The following is a 23,363-nucleotide window of genomic DNA, read 5'->3' as shown; positions in this document are numbered from 1 at the left end:
TTTTCTCTTCCGTCTCCGATCTCTGGTAACCCCTCTACGGAGTACCTCTGCAGTTCCAACAATTGTGGATTTCATCGTCAATCATCCCGTAGGATTATTTTTAAATCTACCACCCTGCTTCTCCCCTTTTTTTTGAAACCTTTGATGACTTCACAATTTCGTAGTCATTTGACATCTGCATTGACCTTTGCAGTATCTGAGATTCTGTTCATTGCTGTTTCTGCTTGTTCTTTCTCAGGGGGTTTTCCCTTGGGCTTAGGGGAGTTTTGAGCTCATTTCTAGGTGGGCTCATGCTCTTTGAACTCCTGTGGGCCTTGCCTGGCTGCTTCTTCCCAGACGGTTTGTGTTTGTGGCTGTGGGGCTGGGGCTCTTCACCCCAGGAGCGTCCAAGTGAGGGGACACGCACCCCTCAGCCCTGCGGGTCTCCGTTCCCTCCCCGCTCCTCCCGCAGGGGGCCCTTGCTTCCTTTAGAGCAGTGTTGTATTAGAAAGCTGGTGTGTTTTGATGCTCGCTTCACAGTGTTTCTGTAAATCGACAGCTGCTCTAAAGCACGTTTAGGGACCTTTACCTGGATCTGGTCACCCTGTACCAGAGGGCCCCCTTCCAGAGCCTCTGCAGCCGCAGGCCTGCCCTGCTGGCCCTGTCCCCGCTGCCCAGCCGGCCCAGCCTCCCCATGGGCAGCCTGTGCTCACCGGCCACCTTCTCAGCTTCAGGGACACTCTTCTCTCCAGGATCTTTGTGCATTTGGGGGATGTGTGTAGAGATTCTTTACTGCATTTTGTCCAGTCTGCTAAAGCCTGAGTTTTCAGCTTTAGCTGCGACCATACATGGAGTGGACCACGTCCTTCACGTTGGTGGATTTTACATTTTCTGACTTGCTTTTCAGAAGTTATTATTGATGGTGTTTCTACTTTTGTGTATGGCCTTGCAGAGTTTCCTCTCGCAGTCTCAGGGAGTGAGTTGCCTTTGATATTATTGAATTTTCCCAGGCTCGCAGGTGACTTGTGGTAAGCATGGGCAGGAGGACAGTGTCCGTGAGCCCCCGTCCACCCTGGGGAGGGGGCCCCCCACTTCTCCACCGAGAACAGACCCTGCTGTGCAGGGGCTGCTAGCTCCACCATAGCCTGTGCAGTGTTTGTGACCCAGGACTCAAGATGGTGTGAAGCCGTGACGAACCCGATCCTAGGGCAGGATCCTGGAGGCTGGCCCCCGGGGGGAGGAGGGCGGCTCACCGGGCTGGGCAGGGGTGAGCCCCAGGAGGTGCGGCCCCCGTCCTCCAGGTGGGGGCGCCGGCACCGGGGACGGGGGCCGCACAGTGTGTGGGTGTGCACTCGACATGGACCACCCTTTCCTCAATTTGGCCGCGAACACCTGCTTTCACCCCGGGGGGGGGCTGTCCCTGGAAGCAGTGGTCTGGCACCTTCTCCCCACCTGTTTGCTCTTGGCCTTGGGGGTCTTGAGACGTGATCCCCGCTGACTAGGGAGGCCCCGGACCTGGGAAGGGGCCCCCCGTCACTCTCCACGCTCTGCTCTCTGGTCTCCCTTCGCTCTGCAGAGAGGAGGGCGTGCAAGGCCCGGGGCTTCTACAGCGGGCTTCTTCTCAGGGCATGACTGCGGGCTGAGATGCCAGGGGTGCTGTCTGCCCCAAGGCCTGCGGGCCCCGTGTGGCTGCCGTGGGGCCCTGCCTGCCTCTGGCCTGCCAGGCTGTGCCTGGGCTGTGACCAGGACTTGTCACAGAGGTGCTGCACCCACTCCCTTCCCGCGGGGCAGCTCCCTGGTGTCTGTGCTGCCTCCACAGGCCCCTTCCCCTCTCCTGGCTTCTCTGGAGGCCCTCCTTCCATGATCCCAGGCACCCTCCCTAGGTTGCAGCCTCAGAACTGCGTTCTCAGGAGGACTTGCTCAGCCGTCCCCATCAGAGAATTGCTCAGTTGTTTGGAGCTCTCTGGACCCTGCCTGTTGTCCCAAGACCTCTCTCCACCGCCTCCTCCCTCCAGGCCTGGCTTGTCCCCACCTGCCTGCCCAGGGTGGCTGGGTCAGAGGTCCGGGCTGGCTGCAGGCCAGCTCCCCTCTGCCACCACCACCGAGGCGGATCTACCCCTGGGTGGGCCTGGGGTGAGAGTGCAGAGCAGGACTGCCATGTGCCCTGGGCCACGCATCACTCTGGATGGACAGAGGGCAGGCCTGCCTCCTGGGCTCGGGTGTGCCTGGCAGACTCAAGCCCGGGCTGGTGAGCCCAACTTCTAAGGCTGCTCCGAGGTGGTTACGAAGCCTGCGGTGTCAGGCGTGCCAGGATCTGTTCTCCAGGGAGGAAGGGGACGGTCGCCCGGCCGCGTCCTGGCCTGGGGGTGGGGCGGGGCTCACCCAGGAAGCAGAGGGCCACGCCCCGGGAGGCGGCCGTGCCCGGGCACCTGCTCCCAGAGCAGGCTCGGCCAGAGGCTGGCTGCGCTCCTCACACGGACGTGCTGCCTTCTGACCGGTCATGAGGCCCAATTAACTCATGTCTCTCTCTCTTTTCTTTCAGTCCGCAACTGTGTCCGATGGGGGTAAGTCACAATTTCTAATGTCTATTTTTTATAATTTTTGACGAAGTTTCAAGTGTGGGGTGTATTTGCTGTTGACTCACTCTGACGTTGTCTTCTCGGCGTTTCCACCTCTGGGGGGTGGGGGTGGTTCACCGGGGCCTGTTGGGGGGCCGTCACCCCCGGGCCCACCACCGTGTTTGGGAAGCCGTCTGTTGAGGACACGCTGTCGTGACAGTGTCTGGGCTCGTCCCCACGTATCCCGTGGGGGCAAGTAAAGACCTGCCGCCTGCGTGGTGGAGCAGCTTGTAGACCAGCGAGCCAGGCTTCAGAGCGCTCGCTGGATTGGGGCGGTTCTGGGAGTTCGGCGAGACGCTCAGAGGCTGAATTTCCGTTTCTTAGGAAAAGTTCAGTAGATGATTGGAACCTGTGGGACAAAGAGGAAAAAGCTTTCTTTCTGCCTTTAAGTGATTCCGTTCAGGGGATTCTTTTACTGAAAGGAGGTGGCCAGAGACTTCCTGTTTCATTAAGTCATTCCTCTGATGTAACCCTTATCCCTTTGGCTCAGTGAGTTTTAAAAAGCTCTCCAGACTGACTTGGAGGGTTTCTCCCCAAAGTTCCTTGTTCCTTGTAACACTCATAAAAGTCCTTGTGCTCACAGGTTTGTTTCTTTTTATGTGTTTTTAACGACTCTATTCTGTCTATTGAGAGTTGAATCTTACAGTTTGTTAAAATGTAAAAAGTATCAGCATTTTATTTTCATTTATATGTTAACTTTGGGGGCCAAGAAGTGCCAGAGCTGGGGTCAGGGTTACCCTCTTTATTGTGAGCTGAAGAGAAACCAAGTTTTCTGGGCTTCTATTGTCCAACAACTGCTGACTTCAGTCCCGGGCCTTAGAAAGGGTGGCTGGTGGGTGGAAGGCGGGTGGGCACAGAGCCACCAGGAAGTGCCACCAGTCACCCTCTGCCCGTCGGGGTCCGTCCACGTCCAGAGTGGGAAGTACGAGAAACACGCTGACACCCGACACTGAGACCAGATGGGTCCTAAAGGTTGTGTTCGCAGATTTATTTTTCAGCAAAAGGAATTATGTTAACTTGCCTTATGTACACTGATAATCTTGTCATTTAATCACCTTAAGCTAAGAGTGGAAAAACGTCCTTAATGAAAGGAAATAGGATGTAACCAAACTCAGGGCAGCAGTGAGCGGTTTTACAGTGTTCTGTTCACGTTAGCCTTTCTCCTGTGTGCTCATTTAGGTTTTCTGGTAGAAGGCATTCATTTCTGCAGAAAATTTATTCGTTTGAGAAGTTTATTTAATATGTTCAGTTTAATCATACATGGTAAGCTGTATTCATCTGTTAAATTTTCTTCTGTCAGCAGCAGGCACAGGAACCCCACAGCATTTTATTATAAACTGCATTTTACAGTTTCTGGAAAGCTGAACTTGCCCACTGTGGAAGCCCCAGACTCACGGCCGCGTGTCCTCCGTAAGGAAGTGGGGTCCCGGCTGGTGGCAGTGGCACCCGCCTGGGGGGCTCCCCTCCCCGCCGTCATTCTCCCCCTACCCCGGGCCGGTGCCGCTCGGGACGGCCCCGCTCCGTGAGCCCCGCTGTGGAGAGCAGGGCGGGCAAGGCCGCTGTTTCACGAGCCTGCAGGTCCAGGGCCTGCAGACGACAGCCCAGTGTGTGTGTCCTGAGGAGTTTCCCACTTTCATGGTTTCCCACCTTAGTCTCTTTTCTGATCATAGATAAGGAGAAAACGTGATCTTATTTATTTTACACGTTTGTCCTAGGAGGTATGTGTTATTAAACATGTTCTGCCATCTTTACAAGTAAAAGCAGCTGGGCAGAAAGAGGGCCCCACAGACACCGAGTTAAGGGGCGGGGGTCAGGCTCTGGGGTCTCCCCCTCTCACCCGAGCGTCCCAGCCCCACCCGAGACCCTTCACTTCCCGATACCTGCTTCCTGGGGTCGCCTTCCCCTGTGTGGTTGGCGGCTGGTGAGAGGATCTAGGTGGGAGCTTGGAACGTGTCTCCACGCAGAGACGTCTCACGTTCGTGCCGAGCAGGAGATTCCGGCTCCGGGGCCTGGCGCTCCAGGAGCACACCGCTGCCGTGGGAAACGCGTCCTGCCCTGACTCAGGAGCCAGCTTCAGGGAGCGGCCTCTTCACAGGCTGGGATGGTTCCCACCTAGTCATCCCGTCTAGTGTGGGTGACTAATAGGTCAACACTAGATGTTTTGTGTTCAGTTCACCTTGTTGGTGAGCTCATTGGGCTTACTTACCTGCTGGACTCACTTCACACTGTATGTTTTCCTGTGTCTGTTCTTGCCATGTAGTTAACTCCGTGGCTTTATTTTAAGGAGGTTGGACAATGCCGCGTTTGCAGTCTTTGTCAACCTGAAGTGTGTCTTCACTTTCTCCGGAGGAGAGGGGCCCAGAGCCCGAGACCACCCTGTATGGAGGGTTGGAGGTCAGTCTCTGTGGAGGGCAAACCAGGAGCTGGGCTGAGTCAAGGAGGCAGATTCTGCCTCAAGATCAGGAAGAACATTCTAGCCCTTGAGCAACATTTAAAAATGCAAGGATCTAAAAAAAAAAAAAAAAATGCAAGGATCTGCCTTGTGGCAAATCATGCAGACGTGTATTCGCGCTGCCGCCCCCAGCACTGGGACAGGCAGCGCTGGGAGCTGAGCGGGCAGAAGCCGGGGGGAGGGGAAGCCTTCCCGTTGGGGGAGGAGTCTTGCAGCCCCTGGACCTGGGCTTTGGCGCGAGGCAGCCTTGTTGTAGTGGAAGCTCATTCTCCTGTTTTCTTTCCTTCTTTTCCTACTCTGGACTGAGCGGCTTTGCTGGGATGCCCCTCCCACCCTGCTCCCACGTCCTGGAAGGGCCGACTGTCCCTGCCGTCCCGGGACCTACCCCTGGAGGCTGGGCAGTTGGGGGCTTTCGGGAGCTTTCGCGTGGATGTGCCCATCTGCAGGCACGGGTCGGGCTGTGGCCCTGGGGGCATGTCCGCACAGCGCGTCCTCTCCGGCTGCTGCAGACACGCTGGCCTGACCTTTCCGGCCTCCATGTGCACTGGTCCCAGGGTCTCCCCACCTTTCTCCGTCTCTGCCTCTTGCAGCCTGGCGCCTCCCGCTTCCTTCCCCGGTTCAGCCCACCTCACCGCTGACCTGGGCGCTGCCCACGTGGTGGGCAAGCTTCCTCCCCAGGACTCCCCTGGGTGCGCAGACACACGGGGGCCTCGGGGGTCTCACACAGCACCGTCCGCTGCCAGTGTCTCCCTGGCCGGGGGCAGCCCCCCCAGAGCACTGTGCTGACCACCCAGCCCTCACCTGAGGGTCAGCCCAGGCTGCAGCCCCTGTGACACTGCTGACAAGGTCCTGCCGTTTAGTGGTTTGTCCGTGTCACTGTCTGCTCCCTCCACCCAGAGACGGAGCCCTCTGTGCGGTGGCTTCAGGGGTGTCCTCGGCCCCCAGCACAGCAGTCACGCAGGAGTGTCTGCTGAGTGAGTGTGGGGTTCAGGTTTTCCTGTGTGGCAGCCGCAGCCAGGGCCTGGGGGCTCAGTAAGACCCGCACTAGGCTGTTAGGGTGGGGGCCTTCTTAGTAATATCCTCTTAAAAAACCAGGCAGGCTCGGTAGAATCTGTTAAAATGCAACAGCAGACGGGTCCTCTGGACTCATGGGGTGTAGCCCACCCTCTGGTGATGCTCCAGCTTCCAAGGCTGGGGGACCCGAGGCAGCCGGCTTCCACGGGAACACCTGCAGTTTCTTTTGTCTTTCTCCAGAAGCTGTAGTTTACCACCTCTGATTAACGGACAAATAGTTTCAAGGTAGAGTGTGAGCTCCGTGCCATAAATGAATCAGCAGTACTTTGCAACATTCAATTATTGTTCTAACAGAAACTGGCCTTCAGAAATCGGGAAGAATACCCGAGACCAGAGACGTGCGTCCTCCAGCTCTGTTTGTTTGCTGAACGGAGACATTCTTTGAGTTTGTGTGTACCCCCTGCCCTGCCCTCTCCATCTGCCTTTTTCCGACAATGCGCAGCTTTGGTCAAGCAGTAGGGACTGAAGAAGGGGGCAGGTTAGAAGAGGCCGAGAAGGCCGCCGCGCGGGGCTCCGTGGCCCCCGGCAGCCGAGGAGCCTGGCCGCCCAGCCCGGGGTGTCGCCCAGCGAGGGGCGCCGGCGTTGGCCCGTGAGCTGGGCCTGGCCTCAGCCAGCGCGGTCCGGGGGCCCAGGACGTGGGGAGGGCCGAGGTCTGCGGGCACCGCGTGCTGGCCCGTTCCTTTGTACCTGGTGGCTGAGCGCTGTGCTAGCTGGTTAGGACTGGTGGTGGTTGTGGGCCGTATGGCGTGCTTCTGGGTGTATCAGGTTAAGCCGATGATGCTTTCAGGGACCAGGACCCTGTCGTAAACCTGGGCTGTGAGATGCCCTCAGAGAGAAGCAGGCTGTGGGTGAGCTCAGCGCCCTGCATCCTGCTCGCTGCCCGCCCCTGCATGTCACCCTGACTCACCTTTGATACCAGCAGCCTCTTGCTGCACAAGGCTTTCTTTTTCCCTTTTAAAAATGGTTTTATTTTGCTTTTTTCCAGCTTTACAGGGGTATAATTGATAAAAGATTGTGTGTTTCGGTACATGATGTGATATGCTGATGTCCATACACGTGGCGGCAGAGTGACTGCAATGAAGCTGATTAACACCCTTGCTGCCGCACGTGGTACCTGCTGTGTGTGACTCGGGCCCACTGAGGCCGACCATCTTCGCAGACAAGTGTACAAAACACCGTGGTTAATTGTAGCCACCACGCCGCAGGTCCTCCCCTCGCAGCAGAAACTCTGATCCCTCGGCCTGCATCTCCCCGTCCCCCGCCCCAGCCCCCGGCAGCCGCCGTCCTGCCCGCTGCTTCAGTGAGCTTGAGTGCTGTGGTTTCCACAGACAGGAGAGCATGCAGTATTTGTCCTGTGTCAGGGTTGTATGTAGCATGTCCTCCAGATTTATCTACGCTGCTTCGCAGGCAGGATTCCCTTCTTTTTAAAGACTGAATAATATTCCTTTAATGGAATTTTGGGATGGAATATTATAACGCCATCATCTCCATCCATTCATCCGTGGACACTGAAGTTGTCTCCGTATCTTGACTGTTGTGAGTAATGTTGCAGTTAACGTGGTGATATAAACAGCTTTTGAGATTCTGTTTCATTTGCGTGAATGCCCAGGAATGAATTTCTGGATCACGTAGTCGTTCTAGTTTTGATTTTTTTGAGGGACTTCCCTACTGTTTTCCACGGCGGCTGCACCCGTGTCCATTCCCACCAGCAGTGTGGGAGGGTTCCCTTTTCTCCACACCCTCCTCAGTGTTTCTCTCTTGTCCGCTTGATAACAGACACGGCTGCCCACCAATGGGCGTGAGGTGCCGCCTCGTCGTGATTTCGCTTTGCATTTCCTCAGGACTACTGACGTTGAGCGTCTCTTCATGCACGTGTTGGCCATTTGCATGTCTTGTTTGTCAAAGTATATGTTCAACTCAGGTTTTTTGCTCATTTTTAACCTGATTATTTGGGGTTTTGTTATAGAGTTGTATGCATTCCTTGTATATTTTGCATACTAATCTTTCTTCAGATAGGTTTGCAAGCCTTCAGAAGGAATCCTGGCCACGCTGCCACCGGGAAGCAGTTCAGACCCTCAGCTTCTTTGCTGTGCCCCCACCCCAGGCCAGCTCCTAAGAGCCTGAGAGTGTTGTGTCCCCTTCTTCTTTGGGGAGGTGTGTCGGCTGTATTCAAAGGCAGTTCTGTTGTAGAGGTTGTTTCCTGTGTCTTTAGTTTGATTTTTCAGACACACCTTGCCTCTTTTTTTTTTTTGCTTTTTAGTCGTTTTGCAACAACCTTGATTCTGTCCTCAGTCTCATCGTCTCTGCGTTTCCCCCTTTCGCTCATAGAACGTGTTTTCCCCTTTCTCTCGTTGTTCGTTGCTAAGTCGTGTCTGACTCTGTTTGTGACCCCTGGACTGCAGCTCACCAGGCTCCCCTGTCCTTCACTATCTCCCAGAGCTTGTTCAAATTCATGTCCATTGAGTCAGTGATGCCATCCACCCATCTCATCCTCTGTAGTCCCCTTCTCCTCCTGCCCTCAGTCTTTCCCAGCTCAGGGTCTTTCCCATGAGTTGGCTCTTCACATCAGTGGCTAAAGGATTGGAGCTTCACCTTCAGCATCAGTCCTTCCAATGAATATTCAGGACTGATGTCCTTTAGGATTGGCTTGATTGATCTCCTTGCAGTCCAAGGGACTCTCTAGACTCCTCTCCAACACCACAGTTCAAAAGCATCAATTCTTTGGTGCTCAGCCTTCTTTATGGTCCAACTCTCATATCCATACATGACTATGGGAAAAACCCATAGCTTTGACTAGACAGAACTTTGTTGACAAAAAATGATGTCTCTGCTTTTTAATGTGCTGTCTTTTTAATACACTTTCCTCCCTTCTATTAGCATGAAGTGATGGGACTGGATGCCATGATGTTAGTTTTTTAAATGTTATGTTTTAAGCCATTTTTTCCACTCTCCTCTTTCACCCTCTTCAAGAGGCTCTTTAGTTCCTCTTTCTGCCATTAAAGTGATATAATCTGCATATCTGAGGTTATTGATAGTTCTCCCAGAAATATTGATTCCAGCTTGTGATTCATCCAGCCTGGCATTTTGCATGATGTACTTGGCATAGAAGTTAAATAAACAGGGTGACAATATACAGCCTTGTCATACTTCTTTGCCAATTTTGAGCCAGTCCACTGATCCATGTTCTGTTCTAACTGTTGCTTCTTGACCCATATATAGGTTTCTCAGGAGACAGGTAAGGTGGTCTGGTATTCCTTGTCTCTTTAAAAACTTCTAAAGTTCTTTAGGCTATGTTTTCTTCCAGACCAGACTTCGTGTTTGCTTTTTGCATATTATATACCGTCCTTTATCTTGTCAGCTCACCCATCCATCCATCCATCCACCCATCCATCCACTTACTCATCTATCAATCCATCCACTTACCCATCCATCCATTCACCCATCCACCCACTTATTCATCCCTCCATCCGCCGTTCATCCACTTACCCATATATCCCTCCATCCCTCCATCCATGCGCCAGCCCGCCCGTCACCTGTCTGTCAGCCCGTCCTCCCATCTGTGGGTGTGTGCAGGCCCCACAGCCCATCACTGTGCTTTCTGCCACAGACATTCTTGAGCCCAGAGAGACCACAGCGCTGGGCTCCTGTCATTCCTGCCTCAGCCAACCCCTCAGCACCAGCTGGGCTCTACGCACGAGGGTGTGTCCTTGACTTTCCCCCTTGTCCCTGTTCTCCTGCTGTGGTTGGAATGCTTAGAGTTTGGTTGGTGCACCTTGCTTCCCAGGACGCCTGCCAGGGGCTCGGGGGTGGGTCAGACGCAGAGCCTGTCAGAACCTTCATATGCTTTACCTTTTCTTGGCGTTTTCCACCTTTCCTCTTTTTCTTGTTTGAAGCTAATGGCCTCAGACCATGCCCTCTGTTTTGGTTGTTTTGCTAGATCGGTGGCTGATCTGCAGTCCCTCCGTTCCAGCCCGCGGGTGCTGGCCGCCGGGAAGCAGTCTGGCTCTTCTTCAGGTGCCCACACTCCCCCGGGGCTGCTGGCTGCTTGTTTGCTTGGTCTTGTCTTGAAATGACGTTCAGTAGGAAGCGGAAGAGGACAGTGGGTGGTCAAGAGCGGCGCTCCCGGTCCTCCTGACCTCCCGCTCCTCCAGGAGCCGTGCGGTGAGTGTCCTGGGCGGGCAGAGCGCTTGGAGGGCCTAGCTCCTCCCCACGCCTGGCCGGGGCTGCACCCAGCTCAGGGGCCTGGCTGCCTGGCCCCATCTGCCAGGGTTCTGCTTGCTCCATGACCTGCTGGACACCCACCCAGGGAACCCTGCTGAGCAGAATCTGGGTCAGATCCGACCGGGAGTCCCCGTTCCCTGCCTCCAGGCTGGGGGTGCTTCCCGCCACCCGCCCAAGTCCAGCCCCAGCCCTCCACCCGCTTTCCCTGCGCCTTACGTTCACGGCAAACTGTGATTTCCAGAAGGGGCTCGTTACTTCAGGTGCTGGCTAGAGGGTCCTTCCTGTAACACCTTCCCGTGTGAGACGCTGCGTCAATGCACAGAGGTGCCCTGGTGCCTTGGGCGTTTGCTGGAAAGGGCCGACTCCCCCGCAGCTCCTTGGTGGGCGCCTGCCCCCAGCCCAGTGACATGCGTGCAGCAGGACCACAGCTGAAGGGAAGCTCACGGGCTGGAGCCTCTGTCTGTGTCTCGTCTTCACTCACGACATCTCCTCCCCTGCCTGGTGGGTGGCGGGCAGCAGCGAGCCCTGTGGCCAGGCTGCTTCCTGGCCTCTTCTGGCGGGCCTGGCAGCGAGGCCTGCATGCCTGTTAATAGCCGAGGGAGTTAAACTGCCCCCTTCTTCAGAATGTCAGGTACTACAGCCTCTCTTGTTTGTGCAAATGAATTTGCATTCTCGAGCATTACAAAAGAGAAAGACTGATGTAAAGGCTCCAGGGTAGTGCCATGGTAGGATTTGTGCAGGGTAGTGCCACGGTAGGATTTGCATAGAGTTCTGGTTGTAAAGGTTCCAGGGTAGTGCCACGGTAGGATTTGTGTAGAATTCTGGTTGTAAAGGTTCCAGGGTAGTGCCATGGTAGGATTTGCGTAGAATTCTGGTTGTAAAGGTTCCAGGGTAGTGCCATGGTAGGATTTGCGTAGAATTCTGGTTGTAAAGGTTCCAGGGTAGTGCCATGGTAGGATTTATGAGAATTCTGGTTGTAAAGGTTCCAGGGTAGTGCCATGGTAGGATTTGCGTAGAATTCTGGTGAACTCATATTTTCCTCGTCAGAAAAATAGTGCAGCCTAATTGCTCATTTTCAAAAATGTTTGCTAAATAGTAGAGATGGAATGGTAATTTGTAATTTGCTGTGTGAGAGGGGTTGTTTAGAGCAGACGTCTTTATTTTGGTTTAATATGTCACATTCCTTATGGTTTGCTTTGAACCTAAAAATTATACCCAGAGTAACATAGTGTATTTATAGGGTTTGAAGTACTAAGTATTTTGTAAATATGAGTCAGACTTAGATTTTCGCTTTTAGAAGCATAGAATCTTGATTTCTGCCAAGATTCTTTGTGATGTGCTTCTTTCCAGTTCTGCTAGAGAGTTTTTATTAGTAATTATTTATACTGTTTCCAGCAAACAGAAGTTCAGAAGTCATAAACCAGTGACCTCATACCTTCGCCCCAGAAGCCCTGCTGGCTGACACTCGGGTGTGTTTGCCTGAGGCCTTTCTTGCACGATGCTGCAGTCACCGTGGAGATGGTCCGCTCTGTGTCCCTCCTGTCCACTCCCCGTCCTTCCTCAGAGGCCCTGCCTGGACCCAGGTGTGTGTCCTTCCGCTGCAAGGGATGGTCCGTTCAATTGCCAAGGGGCGGCGTCTCCTAGGGAGCCGTGGCTTGAAGAGCAGTGTGAGGATGGCTTAGCGGCCGCGTGTCCCATCGGGAGCGGTCACCCTGCAGCCCTCCCCCCGCACGCAGCCTGAGCTCCCCCCTCACACGAGTGTTCACTCAGGGTTTGTGTCCTTTCGGGGTACGTGTTCCACTTCAATGAAGAGTTTACTAAAATAATTAATATTGGTTTAAATGCTTGAAGGTCTCTACCCAAGAACCTTCAACGTGGTCTGACATTTTTATCAGGAGAATACGTGTGGAGTCGTTGAGAGAAAGTATCACACAGATTGGGTTGAAAATCTGATTTGCCCAAGTCATTGAGGGGAAGAGATCTAAAAGCTGACCCTGAGGTTGGGGAGGGCTCGGTGGCTTGTCTCCAGGGCTCGCTGGGCGCTTTTGTGGTTATGAGGAGAGAGTGGATGCCTCTGGGTCTGCCTCCTCTACTTGTAAGGTTTTCCCTTTTGCTGACCTTCAGCAGCTTAATTATGGAGAGTCTTGGGTGGGTCTTGTGTGCCTGCCACTTGGGGTGCATTGAGGGTCAGAGATTGTTCGTTCTTCTCCAGCTCTGGGGGCTTGGGCTTTTCCTGCAGGCCACTGGGGCTTGCTCAGTTTCAGCCTTTTTTCTTCTCCATGTGCTTCATGTCTCATAGTTTCTTTTGCTCTGGGTTCGCTGATCTCTTCTTCAGTGTTTAATATGCCATTGGTTCCCTCCTGGGGACTCTTGCTTCAGAGGTTGGTTTTCTATTTCCAGCAGTCCTTCTCTGACCTTGTGTAACCCTTCACTTCCCTCCTCATAAGTTCATGCTTTCCTTTAAACTCTTGAGCACATTTACAGCATCTCAGAGTGTCTTCAAGTCTGTATCTGCAGACTCATCCTTGCTGTCCTTCATGAGTCCGTTCTACTGACTGATTTTCCCCCTGGGTGTGGCTCTCATTTCTGCATCTTTCCTTGGCTAGTGATTTTCCAGTGGGTGTTCGATTTTGTTATCCTCCTTTGAAGAGTGTGGGGGTTTGATTTAGCTGGCTGTCAGGCTACTTGGGGATTGGCTTTATCCCTTTGAGGCTTGTTTTTAGGCTTTTTAAAAGGACAGATCTAAAGTAGCTTTCACTCTAAGCTTAGCCCCACTACTTACGGCTGACACATGTGGAGTCTCCTTCGAAGGCCAGGTATTCAGCCAGAGCTACTGGGGACTCAGAAATCTCAAAACCTGGGCGAGTTCTGGGAGCACGGAGTCTGCAGCTCCCAGCTGTGCCGTTCCTGGCCTCCCAGGGCTGCATCCTGTGTGCGCACGGCTTAGAATTCAGCAACAGACTCGGGTCTCCCAGATTGCTTTCTCCACTGCTCTTTCCTCCCGGCACCTGCGAATCCTGGCCTGGCCTAACCCTGCTCTCTGGTCTCTTCTGCTGAGTGAAGAGCTGTGATCTCCGTGAGCGCCCCTTCCCTGTGCAGACGTGTGGAAAGTGCCTCCTGGCAGACAGCGGGCAGCTCAGGGCTCGCCATGTTGATTTCCACCAGAAACCAGAGTCCAGACTTTGAAAGCCATCGTTGCGTGTGTCTTGCCTCGTTTTGTAGTGACATGTCACCGGCAGGAGGGGAAGTCCTGTCTCAGTTACTCTGTCTTAGCCAGATACAGACTTCTCATGACAGCCTATAAAATTCAGAGCAAACCTCAGGTCATGACACTTCCCTGCACAAAGAGCTTCAGTGACTTCCCATTACCTATAGTGTAAGAGTGAGCCTCGCCACCCAGAGAACCCAGGCTCATACCTGCAGCCCGTCCTTGGCGTGTCCACCGCCCAGCTTGGCACTGAGCAGCCCGCGATGATCACACAACCCAGCCCCGGAGCCCCACGAGCTCTGAGCCTCTGTGGACTGGCGCCGGCAAGCCGCAGCGTCGCCAAGCCACAGCGTCGCCCTCCCGGAGGCAGAGCTCGGGCACAGCCCAGGACGACTGCAGGCGATCAGCTCCTGGGAGTGAGGGCAGCCACCCGGCCTGCAGCCCCCTCGTTTGTGCTGTTGCTGACTTTCACAGTGAGCGCTGAAGTCTCCCAGAATACGGAGGAGTGTCTCTCCAGAGACCCCAGGGGGCCCAGGAACTGCCCTTCCTCTGACAGGAGGGAACTGGGGGCCCACCCCCTCGGGGGATTTCTGGCTTGTCCAGCACCCTGTGGAGAGAGCAGAGGTGTAGTTAGGTGCTGGGTTGGTCTGTGGATGGTGATGCTGAGGTGTGGGGACTCTGGCGATGCCGGGCTGTGGTCACGAGCTCTCAGGACACCTCACACCCCGTCACTCCTGCCTCCTCACTGCAGCCTGGAGCCCTGCTGGCGTGTGGCTCCTGCTGGCCCAGGAGAGAGCTGGTCCTCTCTCCCATCCCCGTGTGAGGTGCTCGGAGCTTCCATTCAAAGGTTTAAGAGCAGCAAAGCCTGACAGTCCAAACCTGGCGTGGTTTCCTGCTTCCTGCAATCTGCCGACACCAGCGACGAGTTCCCGTCAGGAGCCGACAGTGGAGATGTGGCTGAACATGGGGCGGACAGGCCTGGCCGGGCTCCCGGCGTGTGTCCTGCTGGTGGCAGGAGGCCGCGGGGCACGTGGAGCCAGAGCCCCCGCCCCAGCCCACTCCAGGCTCCGTCCCCCTCCTTGGGGCAGCGCCAGCCCCTCCTGGACAGGTCAGGGTCTGTGTAGCGACCCCCACCGACCACGGGAGCTCGGGGCACACGCAGGGTGCCCTCACTCGTGACCTGAGTCGCCAGCTTGGCCAGTTTGGATTTATAAAATGTAGGTAACACATCTAGGAAGGAGAGTATCTGACAGCCGGTGATTAAATGTCACACACAGTTACGTTTTACATTCGTCACTTCATGGCAAACAGGAGGAAAAGCGCAAGCAGCGACAGACTTTATTTCCTTGGGCTCCAGAATCACTGCAGACGGTGACCGCAGCCGTGAAATTAAAAGACATTGCTGCTTGGAAGAAAAACTGTGACAAACCTGGACAGTGTATTAAAAGGCAGAGACATCACTTTGCCAACAAAGTCTGCATAGTCAAAGCTATGGTTTTTCCAGTGGTCGTGTATGGATGTGAGAGTTGGACTATAAAGAAAGCTGAGCACTGAAGAATTGATGCTTTTGAACTATGGTGCTGGAGAAGACTCTTGAGAGTCCCTTGGACTGCAAGGAGCTCCAACCTGTCCATCCTAAAGGAGATCGGTCCTGAATATTCTTTAGAAGGGCTGATGATGATGCTGAAGCTCCAATACTTTGGCCACCTGACGTGAAGACCTGACTCATTGGAAAAGACCCTGATGCTGGGAAAGATTAAGGCAGGAGGAGAAGGGGATGAGAGGATGAGATGGTTGGATGGCATCACTGACTCAGTGGACATGAATTTGCACACCCTCCTGGAGATGGACGGCGCTGGGTTCTGGTTTAGCTTGCAGGGCTGTGACGACGGGTGGGTTGAGCAGCGTTCGTGTCTTGCTGGTACTGGCCTGTCCCCTCTTATGAAGTGCCCGAGCAGGGCCTCTGCGCATTTTCCTCATGGACCATCTGCCTTTCCTTACTGGTTTGTGGGCAGTGCTGACACATGTCCTGGGACTGATTGTCACGTTGGGCTCGTATGCTCGGGTGAGCTCCCTGCAGCTTGCTGTTCAGTCTCCTCACGCTCTTTTGATAACTGAGTTTCTCATCACTTTCCTTTTCTTCTGATGCTTTTATATCCTTTAGAGCAGCAGTTGTCCTTCCCAAGACCATGAAGGTGAAACCATGAAGGTTCTATCTTTTACGGTGAAACCTCTGGCCATCTGATTTTTGTATGGTGTGAATTAGGGGACGGGCTTCATTTTCCCTGTGAAGCTGGTGGCCCAGTTCCATCTGTGGCAAAGGCGAGCCTCTCCCCGCCGAGCAGGCGTGGCGTCTGTCAGGTGGCCCCGTCTGTGGTCTGTTCCTGGCCTCTGACCCGCTGGTTGCTCTGTTGTTGGATCAGCAGCTTGTGTCGTGATTACGCCGTCTGCCTGCACTCAGAGGTCTGCTTGTGCAGTCTTGAGACGCGTGGCATTTATTTGCACGTTTAGGAGCCATTAGTGGGTTGCCGGCGGTTTTCCAGACTCACCTTTCTTCTGTCTGGGCTGGTGGAGACACAGGACTTCTGGAATTCGTGTGATGCTTTCGCTGGCAGTGGTGGCAAAAGCCACGCTGATATTAGGACAGCTGGGTTTTATGTTTTGTGGCCGTACCTTTGTGATCTTCATTCTGTCTTGTTTTCTAAAAATCTTCAGGTCATTCCCGCAGGAGTAAATGCTAAATCTGGCTGGGTGTGTTTGCCTTTTAAAAAGCCATCCCTTTTAGATGAGTTAGCCTCTACCCTATCTAAAACCGGCAGGAAGTGAGCTGACTTCGGGCCCGTGTGTCGCCCTCAGACACGCGGTTGTTCAGAGGAGGGAGGGAGAGTCTTGTAGCGTATAAGGCTTTGTGGGGACTTGTGTGTAAGGTGACCAGTTATCCGAGAGAGGCCAGTGGACAGGCCGTGTCTGCCTCTGCTGATGGCTGGGCTGGTCTGCTGCCCACGGGCGCTGGGGCACTTGCCAAGCTGGGCGGCGGGGCCTGGTCGGACCAGGGGCCTGCGTGTGGGAGCGGAGCCGAGCCCCAGCCGGTGGACTGAGGGGACCCCTGGTATGAGTCTGGGGGTGGGAGGAGCCAGGAAGAAGCCGAGAAGGAGCCACTGGGGCTGTGGAGCCCTGGAGAGGATGGTGAGAAGGAGCCGCTGGGGCTGAGGAGCCCTGGAGAGGATGGTGCTGTGCCCGCGAGACCTCCACGGACAGCGGTGACGGCGTCGGCGGGGCGAGGGGGGGGCAGGCCCGGGAGAAACGGGAACGGGGCAGGGAGACATGCTCCGCTCTGGACCTGTGACTCTGGAGATGCTTCTCAGACTCCAGATGGGACCGTGGTGTTGAGAGTGGGGTGGGTAAGTGCGGATGCTAGAAGCGGTCGGGCCTGGAAGTGTGAGCTGGGGGTTTTCAGTCGGCGGGCGGGTTTAGTGCTGTGGGAGGCTTGAGTGGTGGGAGGTCATGAGAAAAGACGAGGCCCAAACCTGCGCGATCAGTGGGCAGTGGAGGGCGGCTGGGACGCGCGGCGAGGCTCGAGTGGGGCAGCTCAGGCCTCTGTAATTTGGGCACCGGGACCACTGTGCAGAGTCACTGCGAGAACCTCAAGGCCCTTGGAGCAGCACGCGCACGCACGTGATTAGGAGCCGCCAGTTTATGTTCGCGTCCCTGCTGCTGTCTTCACTGCATTTCCGGTGGGAGTGGCTCTAGGAGGGGGTAAGACTTCCTAGAAGGACTAGGCAGAGAGAAGAACCCAGGACAGGACACAGGGCAAATGGAAGGAGGAAACGGCCTCAGAGGAGAAAAGCTCTCCGTTTAGATTGTTTAAAATTCAAAATTAAAACACACAGGAAGATTGAAAAAATTAAATGAAATTAATCTTTTTCTTGTGTAGATTCTAAGAAAAGAGAATATTGGTATGGCGATAATAACATCACACAAAATAATTCAAGTTAAAAACCTATAAAAAGAACAAAGCAGGCAATATGCACCAAAAATAAAGAGTCTCTCACTTATCAACAAAGTTAGATGGACTACAATAAACATGGACAAGTATTCTTAGGGGAAGGCTATGCTATGCTATGCTTAGTTTCCAGAAACTAAGAAATAGAATTAGAGCACAGAGTATTTCAGACAACTTATATACATACACACATGTATTACATTTTATACACACACACACATATATATTACACCCAGTAGAGAATATACTTTTTTCTCCAAAGGCACATGGCGTATTTACCAAAGTTGACAATATTCTACTCCAGAAGTGCAGTTCCTACCAATTAAAAATATGTTTATAGCATACAGGTCACATCTACTATCAGCAGTGTAATTAAACAGCTGCTGCTGCTGCTAAGTTGCTTCAGCTGTATCTGGCTCTGTGCGACCCCATAGACGGCAGCCCACCAGGCTCCCTGTCCCTGGGATTCTCCAGGCAAGAACACTGGAGTGGGTTGCCATTTCCTTCTCCAATGCATGAAAGTGAAAAGTGAAAGTGAAGTCGCTCAGTCGTGCCCAACTCTTAGCGACCCCATGGACTGCAGCCCACCAGGCTCCTCCGTCCATGGGATTTTCCAGGCAAGAGTACTGGAGTGGGGTGCCACTGCCTTCTCCGGTAATTAAATAGAAGCCAGTGGAAAAAAAGACAATACAAAATAATCTGTATGTTTTAAAGTTTAAAACTATATTTCCAAATAATCCATGGGTCAAGGAGAAAATTAAAATGGAAATTATAATACAGTTTAGAACTGTTTAATAATTACAGTGCTGTACATTAACACCATTGAATATAGTCAAAGTGGTTTTCAGAGAAAATTTTGTAGTATTAAATATATATATTATAAAAAGAAAAGTTGGAAGATATAGGAAGTAAGCTTTCAACATAAAAACATAAGGTGGGGAAAGCATAACAAACTCAAATTAAGATTAAGGAAATAATAAGGATAAATTAGAAATTAACAAAACGGCAAACAAAACAAACGGTATATAACTGATCAGACAAAAAAAGAAGTCTTCAGTAAGTATGACCAAGGAAAAGAGGGAAAATATATCAAGAATGAAGAAGAAAGAAGACAAAGATGACATCAAATACAACAGAGAAGTGAAGTTACAAGAAAATTCTATGAATAACTTTATACTAATGCATCCGATTCATCCATTCAACAGTTATTTTTAGAGCTCCTACTTTCTTCTAAAAATTGTTTTGTGCACTGGGGATATATTGGTGAACAAAGTCCCTGCCTTCATGGGATTTACATTTCAGTAAGGTAATATCACACGGGCTTCCCTGGTGGCTCAGAGGTTAAAGCGTCTACCTGCAATGCGGGAGACCTGGGTTCGATCCCTGGGTCGGGAAGATCCCCCAGAGAAGGAAATGACAACCCACTCCAGTATTCCTGCCTGGAGAATCCCATGGACGGAAGAGCCAGGTGGGCTACAGTCCACGGGGTCACAAAGAGTCGGACACGACTGAACGACTTAACTTTCAGCTTAACTTTCAACTTTCAAGGTAATATCACAGTCACATGGGCAGATTGTGTTGTACGAATAGATTAAAGGGGTAAGACTATATGATTATCACAATAGAGACTAAAGGGAGTATCTGATAAAATTAAGCCCCCATTCTATTTTTTTAATTGAAATATAGTTGATTTACAATATTATATATTACAGGTGTACAATACACTCATTCATAATTTTTAAAGGATATACACCGTTTATGGTTATCACAAAGCATTGGCTGTATCCCGTGTTGTACATAATATCTTGTAGTTCAGTCACTCAGTCGTGTCCAACTCTTTGTGACCCCATGGACTGCAGCATACCAGGCTTCCCTGTCCTTCACCATCTCCTGGACTTTGCTCAAACTCATGCCCATTGAGTCCGTGATGCCATCCAACCGTCTCATCCTCTGTCGTCCCCTTCTCCTCCTGCCTTCAATCTTGCCCAGCATCAGGGTCTTTTCCAGTGAGTCAGCTCTTCCTGTCAGGTGGCCAAAGTACTGGAGTTTCAGCTTCAGCATCAGTCCTTCCAATGAATGTTCGGGACTGATCTCCTTTAGCACGGACTGGTTGGATCTCCTTGCAGTCCAAGGGACTCCCAAGAGTCTTCTCCAGCCACAGTTCAAAAGCATCAATTCTTTGGTGCTGAGCCTTATTTTTGGTCCAGCCCTCACATCCTTACATGACCACTGAAAAAAACACAGCTTTGGCAAAGTGATGTCTCTGCTTTTCAATACGCTGCCTAGATGTCTCATAGCTTTCCTTCAAGGAATGCGTGTCTTTTAATTTCATGACTGCAGTCACCATCTGCAGTGATCTTGGAGCCCAAGAAAATCTGTCACTGTTTCCACTTTTTCCCCATTCGTTTGCCATGAAGTGATGGGACTGGATGCCGTGATCTTAGGTTTTTTTTTTTTTTGAATGTTGTTTAAACCAGCTTTTTCACTCTCTTCTTTCACCCTCATCAAGAGGCTCTTTAGTTCCTCTTTGCTTTCTGCCATTGTAGCGGTGTCATCTGCGTGTCTGAGGCTGTTGATACTTCTTGCGTCTGGACTGCAGCTGTGCTTCATCCAGCTGATGTTTTGCATGGTGTACTCTGCATGTGAGTTAAATAAGCAGGGGACAGAATACAGCCTTGTGCTCCTCTCCCAGTTTTCAGCAAGTCTGTTGTTCCGTGTACAGTTCTGCTGCTTCTGTGCAGTTTTCTCAGGAGGCGGGTCAGGTGGTCTGGTATTCCTGTCTCTAAGAATTTTCCACAGTTTATTGTGATCCACACAATCAAAGGCTTCAGTGTAGTCAATGAAGTAGAAGTAGATGTTTTTCTGGAATTCCCTTGTTTTCCACAGGGCGGAGTCTTAACCACTGGGCCGCCAGGGAAGACCCTCGTCGCAGTATTGTTACGATGCCTGTGTACAGTGACTGCTGTGGGTTTACAGAATGCTCCAGCGGCCTGGTTGAGGAGTTTTGGCAGCATCCTATGCCATTAGTACCCGGCTGTGGATGGAGGTTCGTAACGTACAGGAGGCTGTGATCAAAACCATCCCCAAGAAAACGAAATGCAAAAAGGCAAAATGGTTGTCTGAGGAGGCCTCACAAATAGCTGAGAAAAGAAGAGAGGCAAAAGGCAAAGGAGAAAAGGAAAGATATAAGCATCTGAATGCAGAGTTCCAAAGAATAGCAAGGAGAGCCTTCCTCAGTGATCAGTGCAAAGAAATAGAGGAAAACAATAGAATGGGAAAGCCTAGAGATCTCTTCAAGAAAATTAGAGACACCAAGGGAACATTTCATGCAAAGATGGGCTCGATAAAGGACAGAAATGGTATGGACCTAATAGAAGCAGAAGATACTAAGAAGAGGTGGCAAGAATACACAGAAGAACTATACAAAAAAGATCTTCACGAGTAAGATAATCATGATACTATGATCACTCACCTAGAGCCAGACATCCTGGAATGTGAAGTCAAGTGGGCCTTAGAGAGCATCACTACAAACCAAGCTAGTGGACGTGATGGGATTCCAGCTCAGCTATTTCAAATCCTAAAAGATGATACTGTGAAAGTGCTGCACTCAATATGCCAGCAAATTTGGAAAACTCAGCAGTGGCCACAGGACTGGAAAAGGTCATTTTTCATTCCAATCCCAAAGAAAGGCAATGCCAAAGAATGTCAAACTACCACACAATTGCACTCATCTCACACGCTAGCAAAGTAATGCTCAAAATTCTCCAAACTAGGCTTCAGCAATATGTGAACCATGAACTTCCCAATGTTCAAGTTGGATTTAGAAAAGGCAGAGGAAACAGAGATCAAATTGCCAACATCCACTGGATCATTGAAAAAGCAAGAGAGTTCTAGAAAAACATTTACTTCTTCATTGACTAAAAAGCTAAAGCTAAAGCTTTTGACTGTGTAGATTGCAACAAACTATGGAAGATTCTTCAAGAGATGGGAATAAAAGACCATCTTACCTGCCTCCTGAGAAACCTGTATGCAGGTCAGGAGCCAACAGTTAGAACCAGACATGGAACAAAGGACTGGTTCCAAATTGAGAAAGGAGTATGTCAAGGCTGTGTACTGTCACCCTGCTTATTTAACTTCTATGCAGAGTACATCATGCAACATGCCGGGCTGGAGGAAGCATAAGCTGGAATCAAGATTGCCAGGAGAAATATCAATAACCTCAGATACGCAGATGACACCACACTTATGGCAGAAAGCGAAGAACTAAAGAGCCTCTTGATGAAGGTGAAAGAGGAGAGTGAAAAAACTGGCTTAAAACTCAGCATTCAATAAACTAAGATCATGGTTGCATCACTTCATGGCAAATAGATGAAGAAACAATGGAAACAGTGACAGATTTTATTTTCTTGGGCTCCAAAATCACTGCAGGTGGTGACTGCAGCCATGAAATCAAAAGACAGTTGCTCCTTGGAAGAAAAGCTATGACAAACCTAGATAGCATAATAAAAAGCAGAGATACTTCTTTGCCAACAAAGGTCTGTAGAGTCAAAGCTATGGTTTTTCCAGTAGTCCTGTGGGAATGTGAGAATTGGAAAGAAAGCTGAGCGCTGAAGAATTGATGCTTTTGAACTGTGTTGGAGAAGATCCTTGAGAGTTCCTTGGACATCAAGGAGATCAAACCAGTTAATCCTAAAGGAAACCAGTCCTGAATATTCATTGGAGGGATTGATGCTGAAGCTCTAATACTTTGGCCACCTGATGCAAAGAGCCAGCTCATTAGAGAAGACTCTGACACTGGGAAAGATTAAAGGCAGGAGGAGAAGGGGATGACAGAGGATGAGATGGTTGAATGGCATCACTGGCTCGATGGACCTGAGTTTGAGCAAGCTCCGGGAGTTGGTGGTGGACAGGGAAGCCTCACGTGCTGCAGTTCATGGGGTCACAAAGAGTCGGACACGACTGAGCGACTGAGCTGACTGATGACTGCGCGTTACAGAAGGGAGAGCGCCCTGCCCAGCCAGGAGGAGTCGGGCGCTTTGTCCAGGACTCAGCTGTGTCAGGTAGAGCTGGGCTGGAGACTCCTGCTCCTCAGACGTAGCTTGCCACAAAGCAGACTTTGAACAAATATGTGTTGAAATGTCCATCTTAGTGTCCCATGCAGTTTTAGGATGGCAGCGTGAAGAATGGTTGGTTCCTGGTGTGGTGGAGCCCCGATCTTGACTTATTCCATGGAAGAGTTAGGCTTGAGTGATCCCCAGGGCCAGTGAGGGGAGAGAGGGCACGCCTGCCAGGTGGGCACTTTAATCTTTATTTTTTTGCACCATGTAAATTATTTTTTTAGTCTGAAACTATATCAGACTCAAAATTTGCAGCCGTAGCACAAAGAACTTCTCCTATACCATTTGAAAGTAAGTTGCTGATATGATACGCTATCATCTTGAATACTTTAGAGTATTAAAGTATTCCAGAGGAATACATTTTCTTGTAAAATCAAAATACAACTGTTGAAATTATGAACTTAACGCCGATACATTCCTGTGATCTTGTCCTCTGTCTATTCATTCCACCAATCCGTGGTAAATTTCAACTCTACAGTAAAAGGATCCAGTTCAGAATCACACTTTGCTTTTACTGGCCGTGGTTTTTCTGTCTCCTCCAGGAGAAGAGTTCCTCCTTTTGCCCTTGCTTTTCACACTCATGCTGCTTTTGAAGACTGCAGACCGCTCCCTGCGTAGGTGCTACCTCAGTGTGGGTCACCTCTGCCTTAGCTCCGCCCACTGGAGACAGCCAGGCTGCTGGCGGGGGCTT

The 23,363-nt window shown here is 51.6% G+C and overlaps 1 protein-coding gene across 1 annotated transcript in view; it reads left to right on the top strand.

Moving 5' to 3' along the window:
- RGS12 (regulator of G protein signaling 12) overlaps positions 1–23,363 on the top strand; it is a 119,770-nt gene that overhangs the window by 62,671 nt on the left and 33,736 nt on the right. Inside the window, 1 exon segment of the mRNA XM_070372783.1 lies at positions 2,522–2,543. Within this exon segment, the coding sequence (XP_070228884.1) occupies positions 2,522–2,543 (22 nt within the window).

The sequence above is a fragment of the Bos mutus genome, chromosome 6 (genome assembly GCF_027580195.1).
Source record: "Bos mutus isolate GX-2022 chromosome 6, NWIPB_WYAK_1.1, whole genome shotgun sequence".
NCBI classification, from domain to species: domain Eukaryota; kingdom Metazoa; phylum Chordata; class Mammalia; order Artiodactyla; family Bovidae; genus Bos; species Bos mutus.
This window is presented reverse-complemented; position numbering and strand designations above follow the sequence as displayed.